The 18,640-nt window shown below is 37.3% G+C and overlaps 1 protein-coding gene across 6 annotated transcripts in view; it reads right to left on the reverse strand.

Moving 5' to 3' along the window:
- Positions 1–3,537: 3,537 nt before the first annotated feature.
- Positions 3,538–18,640, reverse strand: part of TRMT11 (tRNA methyltransferase 11 homolog) — a 63,393-nt gene continuing 48,290 nt past the window's right edge. For all 6 annotated transcript variants that reach the window (XM_060167991.1, XM_060167990.1, XM_060167995.1 and 3 more), the window contains one exon: positions 3,538–5,634. In XM_060167991.1, the coding sequence (XP_060023974.1) occupies positions 5,503–5,634 (132 nt within the window). In that variant the 3' untranslated portion in view covers positions 3,538–5,502. The remainder of the gene's footprint in view (positions 5,635–18,640) is intronic.

The raw sequence follows: 18,640 nt of genomic DNA on the forward strand, positions 1-18,640 counted from the left end.
GGTCTCATCAGAGAATGACCCAGACAGCTCTGTCGGCAGCCACAGTCTGTTTCTACTATTTGTAGCCCCTAAGGAAGGGTATCTTTAATCAGCTAATCTGTAGTTTCCCAAGTGACAGAACAAACCGTAGGTCATTAGCAACAGCCTAAAAGTCAGTAAAAATATAACAAGGCTCAGCAAAGAGGGTATTGGCTGGAGTTATGAGAATAGCTTTTTCTGCCCATGGGCCAGGCCAGCCACATCCGTTTTCAGGTCTGTGTACCTGGCGCTGAGATCGAGCAGCCACGGCAGTCCAACACCACTGGGTTTCAGTTTGGCCAATCCATCAGTGAACGAGGCAGAAGGCATTTAGAGCAATCTCCTGATTGTAACCTAAATGTATTTTTAGCCCACCCTAAATGTAACCTTTATGAATCAAGGACACCATTGAGCCACTCCCTTTGTTTCAGGCAGTGGAATGGGGGGTAAAACTTTCCCCAAACGGATAGCTGGCACCTTTTCATCTAAATTCAAGATGCAACAAGGGCTAAGCCAGCTGCATTCTTGAATATACCAATTCCATTGGACAAGTGAGGCTTGTTGGGCCCTTCTATCTTGGTAGTTGTGAGTCTGTTTGATCCACTCCACTTTGGAAGTATCAGGTTGGATGGCTCAGGTGTTCAGTTTTGAAAAGAGCCCAGTAGTTAGCTAATAGTTAGCAGACTATTAGCTAGAATAGCCTTCTTCCCTTTTCAGAAGAGGGAGGAGGCAGGGGAGGTGGAGACACTACCTTTATCTTTCAAGGGTGCTCACACCCCACCAAAAGACGGTCTACGATGCAGGGGGTCAGTGCCCCCTTTAGTAAGGTGTACAGAAACGCAAGGCATCTATGGAGAACTGTCTCCCAAGAGGTAAAAACTATAGAAAAATAATGCAAAAGGAAGTTTTGCTGTTTGTGCTGGAAGCACTCAGACTTGTGGTGAGATACTCCAGTCCATGATTTATAAATAAACAGATATTAAAGAGGTTTTACAGATTTTTAAAGCTCATCAATACCAGCTCTGACCATCCTGATCCACTTCACAAATGTACAACACATTAGATACAATACTTGGGCAGCCCATCAAAGCCCAACCCAAGTACCATTTCATTTCCAATTTTAATTTTCTCCTCAGCCATTTTAAAAATCTGACTAATTTCACACATAAGCCCAGCTAATCTCCACTGCTGGATGTTAGACAAAATAGAGTTCTTCTGATAAGCCCTCAGGAGAAAGTCAGGAAGGCTTGATTAAAGGAGAGATTTTAAAGTCATAGAGGTCAAAGCAGATTCCTTTTTAGGTGATTCAGTTTGGCATCACGGCGATATAATTATCTTAGTAAGAACATTCAAATTCTAGAACAAAAATATACTAAGCACGTCCTAATGTCCCAAGAAATAGGGCTAGCAGTTACATAAAGTGAAGCTGGCTTATCTTAACATTCATCTTTGAAGCCTATTTTGTTCCATGGCCCAGGCTTCTTAAGAGACTGCCATGAGAATTTAGCCTCCATCCCCGTAAGAGCCTGTCTACAATGGCTTATAAAGCAAGGGATAAGAGCCAAATTCCAGGTTGGCCTCAGTTATGTCTAAATGTCAACTTGCTTATCCCACATAGTGAAACATATGAACATCCTGAGGCAGACCTCTATTAAGGGAATAGAGTCAGGTTTGCCCAAAGAACATCAAGGAATGTGCTGTCTCCATGATGCTATGGCTAGATAGAATCGCAGATATGTTTATCATTCCATTACAATTCTTTACACTCTAGACCTTATGTTCTTAAACCACTCTGTTTTAGAGACGATCTCAATGTTTTAGTAAAGTACAAACATCATCAGTCTAGTGTTATTGTGTCCATGTGTATGTTCTGGATTAAGGCACTTTTTTTTTTTTTGGTTTGGATTACAAACCACATTACTTGATAAATATCTGAGAAAAATGGGAGTGGGTGAGTTGGAAATCAAAGTAGACTTCGCTTATTCTATGAATACAATCCTTCTAAGACAGAAAGATTCTTACAAGTGTTTAGTTTTCTAAATAACTTTATAATGGAGAAAACCCATGCTCTTGTAAAAAGAGCCAAAGTCCTTATTCTGGTATAATTTACTCCCTTTTGGTCAAACAGGCAAATCAACAATAAGGTCATCAATAGTCTCAGCAACACCAACCTCCATTTCTACCCCTATGTTCCATTAATGAATTTATACAGGGCCAGTGCCTTGTTTAGTATTAGAACCATGAACATCAGCTTAGTTCCACTGTGGTTTTACAAGGGAGATTAGAATGGTGTAGAAAGATCATTTCCCCCCAAAAATGTCACCTTTGATTTTCAACACATAATGTTTTATTACATATCTCTTTAGATTAGCAATACTTGATAATATTTCCAGCATGGGTTAGTTCTCTTAACCCAAAAGGACTAAGGCCTTTGATTCAAGAGTCAGATTTGCTTATATTGGCATCTAGATAACATAAACTTAACATCTAATTTCCTGATGTTAAAAAAAAAAAGTCATCCCTGATTGTTTAATTATAAGAGTATAAAACATATTACCTTAAAAGTTGTTTCTGTCCCGAACTTTTAAAGCACATTTTTCATCCAATAATGTAAACACATTCACTACAATGCATTTGGTATGTTAACTCATACTCTACTTTTCCCTACCGAACTTGAAATAAAGTTCTTTAGTTGTAATCACCATTCTTCTTAAATATGTAGGGTATATCAATATTTTTTTTTTTTTTTTTTTTTTTTGCGGTACGTGGGCCTCTCACTGTTGTGGCCTCTCCCGTTGCGGAGCAAAGGCTCCGGACGCGCAGGCTCAGCGGCCATGGCTCACAGGCCCAGCCACTCCGTGGCATATGGGATCTTGCCGGACCGGGGCATGAACCCGTGTCCCCTGCATCGGCAGGCGGACTTTCAACCACTGCGCCACCAGAGAAGCCTTGAATTTTTTTTTTCTTTTTTCTTTTTTTTTTCGGTACGTGGGCCTCTCACTGTTGTGGCCTCTCCCTCTGCAGAGCACAGGCTCCGGACGCGCAGGCTCAGCGGCCATGGCTCACGGGCCCAGCCGCTCCGTGGCATGTGGGATCTTCACGGACCGGGGCGCGAACCCGTGTCCCCTGCGTCGGCAGGCGGACTCTCAACCACTGTGCCACCAGGGAAGCCCAGTCCTGAATTTTAAGTGAGTTTCCACCATAAGGAAATAATGGTAACACTGACTTACCTCCCAGAGTTTAAACAGTTTGAAAATGTTTCATTGCTCAATCTCTGTACTTAAAGAATTAGTCATAAGGAAGTTAGTGGCGAACAGGCCTAAACCTGGGTCACCTTGGGCAGGAAGTGGCTAGAAATTTGTAGCAGATTTTAAACTTTGCCTAAATACCCCAAAGACCTCCTATTCCACTATTCCTTCCCAACTATCACAGCAAAAAAAAAAAAAAAAAAAAAATCCACCAGAATGGATGGGAAGGAGGTTACTTATGATGAAACACCACCAAGATGGTTACATCCGTAACCGTCTGTATTTTATGGATGTTTTAATATATGCCAGAAACAAAATTATAGAGTCTGTCATATTATAAACATTAAATAGGCCAGCCCACAGACCACCTAGGGTTCACTCACAGATTACACTGTAAATTCATACTACAGGACTACCTAAAATGTAGGCATTTTGCTAGGTGATATTCCTGCCAGTAAGTGCATGAGGAATACACATAAAACTAAAGCAATCCCAGAAATGATCTTCTCCAACTTATGCAGAAGTAGTAAGATCCTGATGCCAGAAAATAAAGTCTCTTTTTTTTAGAATAAGAGAACGTGTTACCTGCACTAAAATCAAAATCGGTTGAAAGTGATCGGGTTTCTTTTTCACTTCTGAGTACTAACCTCAAAACAACTGCACAAATTCACACTCTGAGTCCGGTGACATTTCAGGAATGGGAGACTGAACTTATTGATATATATGAAAATAAACCTCACAACAATGAAGAATTAAAGATTAGAAGGCCTCCACTAATGGTAATAAGAAATAATTTGAAATATATTTTTTTAATGTTGGATAATTTTTAAGAACAAAGTGACTAAAATTAATGTTGCAACTTTTCCAGATCTAATTTGGAACTAATTTGGACTAATTTTTGTGACAACCAAAAAATGGGGCAAGGCTAAAATCTCATTCCAAATTTAGTCAGCTACAAAGTTTCAAACTCACCGCCCATATAACCTCAAAAAATTTTAAATAAGTCAGTTTACAACAGAAATACTGAAAATAAATCATCCTTGAATACTTTTAGATTTTCCCCAGTGTACCACAAATCACATCCAGAAACCAAAACAAAACAATCACTGAAATGTTTGAGATCTGCTGCTGAAATTCAGAGCTGCAGGACAAGAAAAGGAGGGAGAACTAGGCGGATGGCCTGCTCTCTCTCTCTCTGCTTGGGCAGCACTGGTCTTCCGGAGGTCCTAAGCTATGCACATTCAAACTGTGAGTCCATAAAAGCCAGCAGTAACACTAAAATAATAATAATAGCATAAATAAAAATAGGCTCTGGTTAAAGAGAGAGGATTCGTTTACTGCCGTCCTGCTGAGGTACTTTGACCACCGAGAGCAGGAAAGCTATTAGCATCCTGAATTAATGGGTAGAGTGGTTTTCAAACAAGATATTTTCATGATGGACACAATGTGGACTCAGCAAAGTTTCTCCTTCAAGAAAATACAGCTTCTATTTCAAAGAGCTCTGATTAGACTTAATGCCATTAGGGAACCATCAAGGATTTGTGTTGTTGTTACTGCTTTTAACTATCAGTTACTTTCTAAACCAAAAATTGTGGGTAGTTAACTTGACCGACAGTCAAGGTTTAGGAATGCAGAAGCAAATCCAAGGTACAGACGAGCTTCAGATGTGGACAGGCCTCAAGGAGTTTGGAATCTTTTTAGGTTGTCAGGTCCTAGCCTTTCTCATCATCAACATTATCATTGTGTTACTAACTTGTCTGGGATTTATAAATAAAAATTCATTTCCTTCATCACATCCCCTCTGTATACTACACGATTTTAGGAATCCTCAGTAAGCTTTATTAGTGACAATGTAAAACAATTACAATCAAAACCAAAATTAAACAAGCCTACCTAATGAATAAATTCTCAAACACTATTAATGCCTATAACATATCCAGCAGATATCTGTTTAAAAAGTCAACACCATTTGTAAATTAATTACCAAAAATATAACTGTTTTCAATTTCCATAATACTTGAAAGCACAAATATAAAGTTCAAAAGACCACATACAACAGAATAGTCTATAAAACAAAGCTAACGTTAAAAGAATTGTTCAGTTGACTTTATAGCATTTATTTTGTTATATAAAATTATTTAAAACAGTACATTTTCTGTATCATACATGAAAGTTCACATCCAGATGTCTTTTCTATCAAATCCTTATTCTTTCTCCATTGTCAAAATCCTAATTTTCATTCCTGGCTAGATTTTTCTTCCTTGGCAATTCTTTTTGTTACCCCACTGAAATATTTCTCACGGAAGGAATTATGACCTTGGTACGGCAGAAAGTGATCACTCAGCAGATGTGAATACTGGTCCCGGTTCTGGTTGGTTGGAAAATACAGAAAATAAAGATGTTTGAGTTATTTCTTTCGTTAGCCTGCAACCAAAGCAGTCATTTACTTTAAGCAAAATCTCACTCTCTGGTACACAGTTGTTTTCCTTTATTACATGAACAAGAAATACACCACCACTTTATATCTGTGTCATGCTTGGGTATCCAAAGTGTTTTCACTTACTTCACCTCATCTGATCCACACAACAGTCCTCTGGACAGAGAAGACAAAAACTTTTACTGGGAAAACAGAGACCCAGGGAATGCAAAGAGAATCATCCAGGCAACTCGAGTTGGGACAACCACCTGCATCTTCCGATTCCTAGTTCAGCACAAACTGAAACCGTCTTTGACTATAAGAATTATCAAGCAAGGAAGCTTCTACTCCAATGGTGTACAACAACAAATTATTACATTTGTATGATGTCATACAGATCAGTAAAACTGTTTGGGAGTACATGCACGTTCAGTTAATGAAATAAACTATTCCTGGCAACTTTAAGTAACCTCAGTAGATGAAGATACAGGATAAACAAGTGATTTTCACACTTTTAGACTTCAGAGACAGGTGAGGACTAGTGCTTAGACTGACATTTGGAAACTGGAAATATTAACCTGGGCTAAAATGTCATGTTTCAGCTTAGAAAATTGAGGATAAGAAGACTGACAGACAACATTGAAACATCAGCTTCTCAGCCAATTTCACTAGCCACCTTAAACTGTGAAAAAAAATCTAATTAGAAATAAAATCTCATTTCCCATGCATTTCTGTAAATTCATATTCAAATGTACAGGGATTAATGTGATTCTGAGAATAGACGGGAGACATAATTAGAAAATATGAAGCCTAATTATTTATCGGTTTCAGTATCAAAATGATATCTACAAATATATCTGGAATATAACAATCCTCAAAATAGTTTTGTATTTTTCCTCATTCCTGTATGAGATGAATACTTTCATTCTCTCCCTCATATCTAATATTAATAAAAGCCCAGGTTTAGCCAAAATAAAATTATGTTGGCTGATTTGTTTATTCAGAAACTATTTTGCCCCAGAATGTTTTTTTTAAATTACACAAAAAAAGAAATTATTAAACATGCCCAGATTTCCTGATTCATTTAAAAAGAAAAAAAGTGGCTATTTAAATTTTATGGCACTAAGTATACTACAGTTCCAAATTCTTGCAAGCACGTGAAAGCATGCCAATGGTTACTAACTTCAGGCTATATAATCCCCAAAAGATAAAAAGTTAAAGAATACCAAATGAAAGGTAGTATTTATGGGGTATTTATTATGGGCCAAAAACCATCCTAAATGCTTTACATGCACTATCTAATACAAACTCATCAGCTCTAAGAGATAAGTACACTCTTATTACCATCTACAGATGAGGAGTTATTTAAGAGTACAAGCACAAGATAATACAGCTGGTAAGTGACAGAGCTAGGATTTGAACACAGGTCTACCAGACCCAGGGACTACACCCTTTAACTATAACATAATGAGGTTTTTTTCCCCAAAAGAGCTAACTCTTGCCTCAACTCAAGAAGAAGGAGTATCTCAGGGAATAAACATGTGATGAACAAAGGCTCCCCAGAAAGGAAGAGACCTGGATCAGAAATGCTATTAACTTTGTTCTAGTAACTAAGAGGATTATTTCAATGATACAAAATTTTCATACTAGAAGGAGATATAAGGAGCCACAGGATGCCTGAGGGATACCATAACCCTAGCAGTACTGTCGATTGGACAGGAGGACTCAACGTCCACATCTCCAGACTGGGCCTGGGAGAGCAGCAATACAGGATGATGGTCCAGCATTTAGCCTTGCCTTGTGCATGGCAACTTTTATCAGAAGTCTGACTGAAGAGTCATAGGAAAGGAAGGGATTTGCCATCATCTGCTCTTCCAGGCGTTCTACATTCTGTCCTTATATCAAATAAGATCACTAGAAAACTTGCCTACTTTCTGAACTACATTACCTTAATCCTGGCAGAAATACCTTTACTTGGTTATATGTAAAGCTATGTCCAGATGTGACATCTCTCCTGCTACATTACTTCTCACAGCTCTTTGCATCATTCTCCACCCAGTCATCAAAATCAGAAACCTGGGTCAAATGGCTCTCCCTTTTCTTCTCACATTAAGTCAGTCCTAAAATCTTAGATTCTGCATCCTAAATTTCTCAAATCCACTCCTCCTCTTCACCCGTAACTCCACTATTATAGTTTAAGCCTTCCTCATCTCTCCTTGCTTTTTTCCTAAACTGCCAGTTGCCTTGCCTTTGTGGCTCCCTCTCTATTCTCCATAATGGGATCAAATGCAACTTATTAAAATGCAAATCTAATATTCCAGCATTCTGGCTAAAATCCAAACGGGTTCAAACTTTCCCCAATTCTGAGGCTTTTCCCTTAACATTTGGGAGTGAGATTCAATTGCACATCAGTTTGCTGAATGTCTTTTCACTTTCCTCTTCTGTACAAGAGGGATCAGAACACTGTCAGGCAGTGAGATCCTTCCCAGCTTTGCCTTCTGTCCTCTCTTCTCCCTGTGACTCCTCTAAGCCATGCAAGAGCACCTCTACATCTCAAAATGCACTGCAGACTACTTCAGTGAATGTCCTGGGGCTGCAGTGGAATGATAGGACAGAAATGTGTGATCCCAGAGTGCTAGATTAAAAGGTAGAGGCACGGTAAGACAGCTGAAGACCAGGATGGGCCGGGGACTGACTCAGGCTCAGTTACTTGTGTGCCTAACCCACCTAAACTGCCAATTATGCAGCTCACTGGGGGAAGCAGGAGAGAAAAGCTGAAGCACAATAGAAGGTAGGTATCCTCATAGACAAAAGTGGGAGCTTAACCAAATAGCTTGTCTTTGACTTAAAGGATATACATAGGACAAACTGAGGATGAAGAAGAGACTATAAAGACCAGAGGCAGAGACTGAGAATGAACAGCAGAAACCTGGAAAACCCAAAAGTAATGATTAAAACCTATGCTAATTAATGTTTATCAAGAAAACATATACTACCTATGGCATTCTTTATCTAACTAGTTTAGACTTCAAGATTCGCTCAGAACATATAGTAGTAAAAGCAAAATAAGCCCCTAAAAGACCATATATTCAGTGCTACAGAGACCCAGTGACAGAGAAATACATGCTACAGGAAAAGTGGGGAAAGACTATTAACCTTCGAAATGCAACCTCTGGGGGCTGGTGGAAATGCTATTTATCTCCCAGGGAGTAGAGAAGAATCAATGTGAGGTATGTGTTTGGGTCCTATAGTGGAACGCCTCCTTCTATAAGATTGATTGCCCCCTAACTGTGAAATAAGACATTCATAACAAAAACTCCTGGAGAATCCAAAAGCTCCAAATCCCTTGTGCAGCCAGGGACCTGGCAAGAGCCGTTCTATTACTAGCAGCATTAAGTCCTGCTTCGGGATAAGCCAGACACTCCAGAGACTTTGGCTACCATTTTCATCTAGGTGGAAAAGATATGGTTCATAAAATGTTCCACATAAAACATTCAGTACATTTATGGTCCACATATTATCACATACATAGCATATATGTAAATATCATTACCTATGAACAATACACATTTAACATATACTCTGGTCCTTATGAAAAATACCATTTGCAGCATTCAGAACTTATGTTAACTTGATGCTGAATAAAACGGCAAGCTCGCTATTTTTTTCTCTTTTCCCTCTCTCTTTCATCCTATCTTTAGTTTAGTTTACCAGGGCTCACACTTGAGATGATGATATTCAACTCTACATATTTTTCATCACCTTTTGATAACTCTTCTCTATTCACATTCCCTGCCCATCTCAACCAAGAATATCTGCAGATTTTTTTTTCAACTCAGTATCTCAAATGCCAAGGGTTTACTTAAAAGGAGAAGAGTATCCTCAAGCAACACAATGCTTGATATCCCTCACTAACTCAATCTTGCCCCAATGTTTGATTTCTGGTTTCTCTAACACTTCCAAATCTGTCTATCACTATCAGTCATGATATCATCTATGTATCATGAAACCTGAGTTCTGCCAATCTTTAGTAAGCAAGAAATACTTCATGGAAAATAAAAATACACAAAGAATTAGGAAATGCCAAGAAAGAAAACTATGGCAATGAAAGATTACAGACCACTTTTCCCAAATTTCATAACTACTGGTTAAATTTTGGCACATGCCAGTACTTAAGGAAATATGAATAAAATATTAAGATTGTTGATTACACTATCTACTGTTTATCATTTTTATAACCAGAAATCAAGAATTTCTGTAGGAAAATCTGTGCTAGCTACAGATGGCTACATAATGGAAATACACAGCTTTCAGACCTATCACTTAACTTTGTAAGACAAACAGCAATTGTAAATATGACAAGAAACATACAAGTTCTGATTCAAGAAAGCAACTGATACGTATTTGCAACTATGTGTTTTACATAAGTGAATTATTTAATTTTCTGCATCTTTTCACAGATTATTATCTAAATTTTGCAGATATGGAAAGAGACTAAAAGAGTCTAAATAATCTGCCACAAGTCACACATCTAGTAAGCAGTATTTCCAGAATTGTAGACTAGATCAGACTTCAAAGCTCATGCGTTTTCCATCACAGTTGTTTTTTTTTTTTTTTAAGTAGAAATTACATCAAAACAATGGTTAAAGAGTTAACTTCCCACATGGTAGATTAGTGGGTCGTTCAAAATGGAGTTTGACATTTAGAGGACATTCTTCACGGAACAGCAACATATTTGGTAGCACATATTTCAGATCTAAACTTTTAGACAGAACCCCTTTAACCACTGTCCCACCCAGCCAATTTCCTGTCCTATCAGTACTGCTAATTCTAAACATAAACCACTCAAGGAATTTTAACACACTTGCCAAAAAAAATCAAAGGAAGCTTTACAATTGGTAGTGTACTTTTATGTGTACAGTGCCCTCTGCTGGCTGAAGCAGATAAATCCTTCTGTATAGTATTTACCGCTGTGGATAAAGATAGTTTAAAGCAGAGCTGACCATCATGCATCCGACTGTCAGGAGTGCTCTATTTCCCTCACCGTCTCTAAGTCCTGATTGCTGTAAACACCTAGAGTTACAGAGCAGCAACATGATGGCCATTTTCCTTCAGAGGGCACTGGCATTTATTCACACCATTTCATTTTTAGAAGAATAGTGTGGAAATATACAAATACATATTTACCTTAGTGACTGTAAAGTGTATCATTGTCATTTATGTCCATTTGCAAATTATTCTCGAGAAAAATAAAGGAAAAGTACATAAACTAGACCTTATTCAAGTTAATCTCTATTTTTACAAATAACTCTACATCAAAAGTAGAGCATCAAAAAGAACACAGGAGACATTGAAAGGAAAGTACTTCAGCCACTTGTAATTTAATAAATGTTAATCTAAAGGGGAACAACTTTTCAAGAAAAGAAAAAAAACTGTATGTTTTGTAGTTACATCTGAAGCTGACACTTTTTTTTTTTTCTTTTTTTTTTTTTTTTGCGATACACGGGCCTCTCCCTGCCGTGGCCTCTCCTGTTGCGGAGCAGAGGCTCCGGACGCGCAGGCTCAGCAGCCATGGCTCACGGGCCCAGCCGCTCCGCGGCACGTGGGATCTTCCCGGACCGGGGCACGAACCCGCGTCCCCTGCATCGGCAGGCGGACTCAAACACTGCGCCACCAGGGAAGCCCTGAAGCTGACACTTTGAATGGAACGAATGACACTCTGGATTACACTGGGAGAATACATATATGTAAGAGCGTCCTGAACATCATAAAACTGCTCAGACTTTAAAGAAACTAAAGTTCACAACTCCATTTAGGTAAAACTATCCTTCTAATTACTGCCTTCTCCCAGAAATCTGCCATTCTTTGTTATCATCTCCCTTAAACAGAAGGAAGGTGTTATGATTTTCCAGAGTATGGCGATTCAGCTGCTTTTTTGGTTTGCTTCTCATGAGAAATGAGGCCTAGGTATGATAGGATTAAAATGTTTCTGTACCACTGACTTTTGAGGAGTGATATCAGGGTAATGATAAAATTCAGTGTATTTTGAAACAGAAAACTTTTAGCTAGCCTTAACTATCTATTCCTACTCTTCTTTCAAATGGATGATTTAAATGCTGTTGAATTTGATTGTTTTTTATTCTAGAGGGGCCCAAAACAATCACTGAACAATTACTATTCACTCCATAAATATTTACTGAGTGGTGAGCAAAACAGTCAAGCTCCATGAATTCACAGTTATATACTAGCGGGAAGAGACATTAAACAATGTATACCCAAACATGTATTTACAAACCATGATTAAACACTGGGAAGAAAAGGGTTACTATAAGAATATAAGGAGACACCTAGTTAGATGGGGGAGAAGAGAATGCATAAGAAAGGCTTCCCTAATGAAGTGACATTTATCTGAGACCTAAAGGATGAGTCAAATTTACTCATAGAAAGAGACCAGAAGAAAGCATTCTAGGGAACACAATGAGGGAGGAAACAATGTGAAAAGACTCAGACTTGAAAGAGGTAAGTACATTCTGGGAACTGAAAGCAGGCTAGTGTGGCTAAGGCTTGCAAAACTAAAGGGAAGGTGGCACAAAATGAAATTGGAGAGACAGGCCAGAAGTCTAAGATCAGGCCGGCCTTGAAGGTTATGTGAAGGACTCTGAATTTTAGTCTAAATTTCACAAAGTTATTGATGACTTTTAAGCAGGGGAGTTTCATTATCTGTTTACATTGTGAAAGATATTCCGGCTACCGTACAGGAAACGTAATGGTAGGAGAAATTCCAGAGGCAGGGAAACCAGCTGGAAGACTCCTGCAGTAGTCCAGGAAAGCGGCACTGCGCCATGTCCTTTGGGAAGTAGGTAGGACAGGTAAAGATACATGCACCTACTCAGCTACCCCAAGCCAGATTTCTAAAAGTTATCCTTAACTCCTGTCTCCCTTACCCCAATTATTCAATTAGTCCTTAGGTCCTGGCACATCTACCTCCCCTGAAGCTCTCAATTCCACTGTCTCGCCCACAATCTCCAGTTTCTACCTTTATTAGTTGACAGCCTCATCAGTTTCACGTGACCATGGAAGAAGCCTCCAGGCTGGTATCACAGGCATCTTTCCATAATAAAAACTTGACTGCATGTTAAAGCCCGGGTGACCTTCCTAAAACAAGAACTTCTGCCACTCTACTAACTCACATTCCTCAGGGCTTGCCATCACCGATAGGATAAACTTGAAACTCTTTGGTATGTAAAGACCTTCAACACTAGGCAGGCCTTTGGTTTTCCACTTCTCAAGCCACTCCTCCCCACATACTTAGTATTTCAGTCATGCTTAAATGTCTAGGGTTCCCTGAATGCACCATAACCCCTCTCATGTCTCTGTACCTTTGCTGAAAATGTTGGTCTCTTGACTCAAGCACCATCTCCTCAGGTAGGCGCTCTCTGGTGTTCACAGAGCAATATGCACTGATCACTACAGAACCAAACACGTGATGCTGGAATGGGTTGGGTCATCGTTTCTCCCACATGCAAGTTCTCTAAGGATGAGGACTATGTTTTATCAGTCTGTTCTGTCTCAACACATGACACAAATGGTCCCATAAACACATGCTGAGTGATGAAAGCCATGGCTTTCCCCTCAGGGAACATGCAATCAAATCAGAAAAAGAAAACATACTAAAATATGAAAAATACATGAATATAAAAATCAGTAAAAGACAGTTTTCTCATTTCTCATACTACCTTTTCCATTCACTCTCAACAAAAACTTACATCTTTCTTTACAGAGAAAAAAAAAAGGAGTCATCAAGTATGAATTTTCTCAACTTCCTTGCCCCCAGTCCCCCTCTACTACAAACCGGATCCCCTTGCTTAACTCTACAGTCTGTCTCATCACTCCCAACCCACATTCTAACTGAAGCCAAAATTCTCTCTCACGGTATCCCTTTACTGCCAAAAGAGTTACTTTCAAAGAACCCCCCAACAATATACCTAAGAATAATCATCAATTTATAAAAATTACTGTTTAAAAACAAGAGCTTTCCCCTAGAAAGGTGTCACTTTGGGGATGAAGTTGAAAACCATCTGGAAGAAAACCAAATGGCTATTTTAATTATAGGTCAGGTTTAAGTTGTCCTTTCACTTACTGACAGCTCCTGATAATGAGATAATGATTTCTTCTACCTCACTAGTATTAACCTTAAGTCATTTATATTCTCAAAGTGGCAGCAGTTTATACAAAACAGCAGTTTCACTGCAAACACTTGAATACAAATGGCTTACGAAACTTATTCTATGATAAGTGGAAACCAATGATGCTGTCATCGTAAGTAAAAGCCAGCAAATTGGTGATGCTCACCTAATTCTGTCGAGGATTCATGAAACAGATTAAAGGTATAATACACATTCTTTAATAAGGTGAGAGGAAGAAGGCAAAGAGATGGAAGAGGAAAACAGTGAGTAGATTTTCCTTCTTATAATCAGCAGAGAGTGAAAATGAAATGTAAATGACAGTGCTGAACATAATGGACCTCAGTTCAGCTTCAGGGTAATTATCCATGTCCGGCTTTTGTTTAAAAATCCTGCTCCCCTTATCAAAGCTTCCCAGTGTTCTACATCTGGTACTGGACAGTAGCTATAGAAACCACTTGTGCTAAAGTTATACAACTATAAACAGCACTAGGCCATTTCCAAACCAAGGACAAGCAGGTCAAAAGTCTGGCATCCAATACTGTTAAGGAAAAAAACCCTCTAGCACTATTCTTAATGGGAGCAAGGTAATGGTTGGAAATCTTCATCCCTAAACTTTGTATTTACATATAACCTGTACTTGTAAAAAGTTTAATTACTCTGTAAGATATTAAGTTTCCTAGAATTTGTTAAAATATTTTAATATATATAAAAATCTTTATATCTAGAGTTCTGAAAATGAGTGACACCTAATGATTGAACTTTGACATCTGGCACTCAACACATAATTTCTTTCTAACTAAAAAAAACCATCATGGATATCTGTGCTATCATGTTGATACAGAACTATGAATACTTCCTACATACTCGCCACTAAAACCTATAACTCCATAAAATTCAAAACTTAACCTCAAACATTAAAATACAAGTCAACACAGGGGATAAAAATGTAATGACAACTTATTAGTTACTATATCTAAAAGTCAATTAAAGTTAAGAAGAACCTTACTTACCTAAGCAGCAGAGGATGAGTAACAGACCAAAACACGCATAGACATGAACATACATACTCTTGCTTTAATGTGGAGACAATTCATCTCCTAGGTGACTTCTTAAAATCATCAACAATCCATTAAAAGAAAAATTAATTAAAATACACCTGCATTTATATATGTAAACATCAAAAACAAATAAAATTATTTTGCTTAGGGATGAATTCGATAGTGATAATATTACAAAGGAAAGTAAGGAAGTGATTACCATAAAAGTCAGATTAGTGGTTATACCTGCAGGAGGAGGTGTTTATGATCAAAAATAGCCACAAAAGGGGATGCTCCAATACTCTGTAATTCTGACCTTGGTGGTGGTTACAGAGATGTTTACTTTATAATTATTCATTAAACTGTACCCTTTAGGTTTGGGGCAAAAAAAAATACACATTAAAATCTCAGGGTTGGGTTCTTGGTGGGTCATGGAGTGAGAAGAAGACACTAGTTTGTGTTTGAATTTGAAAAACACTAGAAATATAGTTCTAAATTAAATAACCATTTGATAAATAAATAAAAATACAAAAAATAGAAAATGTGTCATTTGAGAATTATAAAAAAAGCTCCAGAGGATTATGCTGACTATGAACATAAACTTCCCATTTCCCTAAACCATTCATGCCTTGGACCCCTAGATCATACTTTATATTTTGCAACTGACCTCTGCCTAAGATTCTGTAACAACAGTTAAAGACTGTTTTACTGCCATGGTTTGAAAATATGAGCATTAGAGCTGGAACATTAAGATGGATGCTCTCTCTGCCTTCAGAGAACAACTGCTTTTTCCTGCAAATAAAAGAGCCATATCCAAATAGCATCATAAGTAGAAGGATCCAGGTATCTTAAATGATTCCTTCTTGGAGCTAGTAGGGGATAGACTTTTGCTTTTTCTTGGTTTACCAGAAATAGTAATTTAAGACAATTATGATAGCATTAATTTAACAAAACATCCAGTTTGGCAAAGTCATTTAGTTGCAGAAGTATAAAAGAAAAAGTCAAGTGATGACTCTCTAAAATTTAAATTCAAGGAAAAGTACCATTAACAGCAAAAGTGATTCATTCAGAACTAAGTAGATGGCATGATCCTTAAAACTGAATTAATACAATATGATATGCAGCATCAGGCTTCTTTCTGTTTTTATAAGCCTTTTTTAAATATCTCAAGTTGAAATATAATTTATAAATAATGCAAATAGCTTCCTTCTGATTTCTAATGCAAAATAATTTAAAAGAGTCTCTCTTTCTCCATCTCTCTCCCTTGCCCTCTCTCTCTCTCTCACACACACAGAGACACACATACACAGACACACATTTTGATGGTAATGAATACTGTATTGTACTATGACCTAGACTCAGTTCATATCCAACTATCATGTTCTGATTTAGTGTCACCCTGTCTTATTTTTCTCACTGATAAATGAAGTAGCATCTATTTCCCACCAGGCATGTTATAAGATCGAAATACTTCATACCTAATCTCTAATCTTTCATAGCTCTAATCAAAAGGAAAATACCCAACCATCCTGGCAAAAGACAGGCAAAAAACAAAGTATTTCAGAAAGAAAGGTCAACAGGAAGAGACCACCTTTAATTCAAATGGCTGCCAAAGGAAAAAAAAATTGACAACATGGATCCTGGGAAAGGATAATGCATAATGGAAACAGGCACAAGCATTATGTCAGCAAAACACCACAGGTTGTGATTAGTAAGACTACTATCATTATAATATGGAAACTACTTATACAAAGACTAATTTCTTCCACTTCAAGCCATTCATAAGTCATTTTCTCAAACAAGTGACCTCAGTTTCTCTTCTCTCTCTTATTTAAAACACCGTTGTTGTTGTTATAATGTTAATGGTTCTTTTCTCCCTCCACAGCTTTAAAATCTTTCAGTCCTTTAGTCAAGTCTTTCAGTTTTGGCCACCTTCCATCCTGATTAATGAAGCATTCATAGGCTTCATGTTACTGGACTCTTTCATTTGGTCCAAAATAAAAAATTACATTAACTTTCATCACCTGCTACTATGACCTCCCAATATTCTCTACTTTAAATCATGTGAACTATACTGGCTAGCTATAAAAAAAATAACAACTGGTTTACACAGTATTATAACTTTAGTCTAAACTAATGTCCATATGGTATCTAAAATTAAATTTATCTATACTTCAGTACTTCTCAAACCACCAGCAGTGTAAGGCAGGATGTCCAGTAAATAAGCCACAAAACAAATAGGGCACATGACGGCCCATTTAGTGCAATGACAATTTAAGATAATTTTCTTATATTTAACCAAGTACTATAGCATATAAAAGTTGCATTAATGTTTAAAAAAAATTTCAAGGAAGTCTTGAAAATGGCTGCTTTGGGTACTCATTTGTCTATCCAAGTATATTGGTATAAAACACTGAGAGAGTATTATTTTGGGTACTTCACTGAAGACAAACTACTACACTTGATTTCTGAACTGTTCTGGACAACTCTAGAGATCAGCATTTTTCTCCTATGAATTTTATATGAGAAAAATGTTTTATAGGAGTAACCACTGTGACCACAACTATATATAGCAGCATTGACTACATGTTGTATCAACAGGAAAAATAAGTTCTAGTAAAAACAAATCATTCTGCCATGGCCCCATGAGTGATGAGAAAAAACTGGCTTTAAAAGAAACTTGTAACATGCTACTGAAGAACATTTGCCTTTTAATCTTGGCATATTCTAAAGGTAGAATTGTGTTTTGGTGAAGAGGCAACATGATCTACAAAAAAGGAGAGAATTTCAGGGACAAAGAGGAGTTTTGGTCTCAAATTGGCCACTTCCTATTTAAGTGGACTGGGCTAGGCCTTGGCCACTTCCTCATCTCTAACAGAGGCAAAATAATAAGGTCAAATGGATGTGAAACCGCTGTAAAAAATAAAGCATTAAACAGTGTTATTTGTCATTCACTTAGCTTTCAGACTACATCAACAGGGAATAATGACAGAAAACTAGCTTTTCTTAATCAGGCATCTTCATAATTTTAACATGGTTAGCAAGAATTTTCTCCTTTACTACTAATGTTCAGTAAGTCTGAAAACTATAGCCAATAATGTAAAGATACAAAGTTTTATGAAATATCTATATTCTTTAGATATTTTTACATTTATAACTTATGTTTACATTTTAAAAGGGGGGGGAGGGAGAACACTTTATAACAACACATCAAGTGGGTCAAAAGTTATACTGAAGTTAAACCTAACAAGTAACAAATCAAAAATGAAGAGACACAGTATACAAAAGTGTAAAAATCTAAAATTAATAGTCTTCCACTGCCAAAATCAACAACACTGAACAAGGTCGAGAATAATTTGTTAGATGTGCATGAGAACTGTTTGACAATTTTATGTCATCACTTTCATTATAAAGGACTGGGATCTTGCTGCAATTATATACACTCCTCTCCATACAAACAGAAGGTAGAAATGAAGTAATTAATTAAAAGCCAAACACGACTAATTTAACATGACAAAGTAATTTCAGTTATAATAAACTCCATACAAGTTAAAACTCACTGATTAAATTTGATCTTATAAAGTGAAGGCCATTTCAAAAAATTACTTGAGCAAAAGGCTTGCCTTGTTTTATAAATTAATTTGAAAGGACAAAAGTAAAATGATAAAAAGCAACCAAACAAAAATTAACACTGCCTTTATAGGTTTAAAAATATCTAAGGTGAGTGATCTTATT

This window comes from Lagenorhynchus albirostris, chromosome 12 (genome assembly GCF_949774975.1).
Source record: "Lagenorhynchus albirostris chromosome 12, mLagAlb1.1, whole genome shotgun sequence".
Lineage (NCBI taxonomy): Eukaryota > Metazoa > Chordata > Mammalia > Artiodactyla > Delphinidae > Lagenorhynchus > Lagenorhynchus albirostris.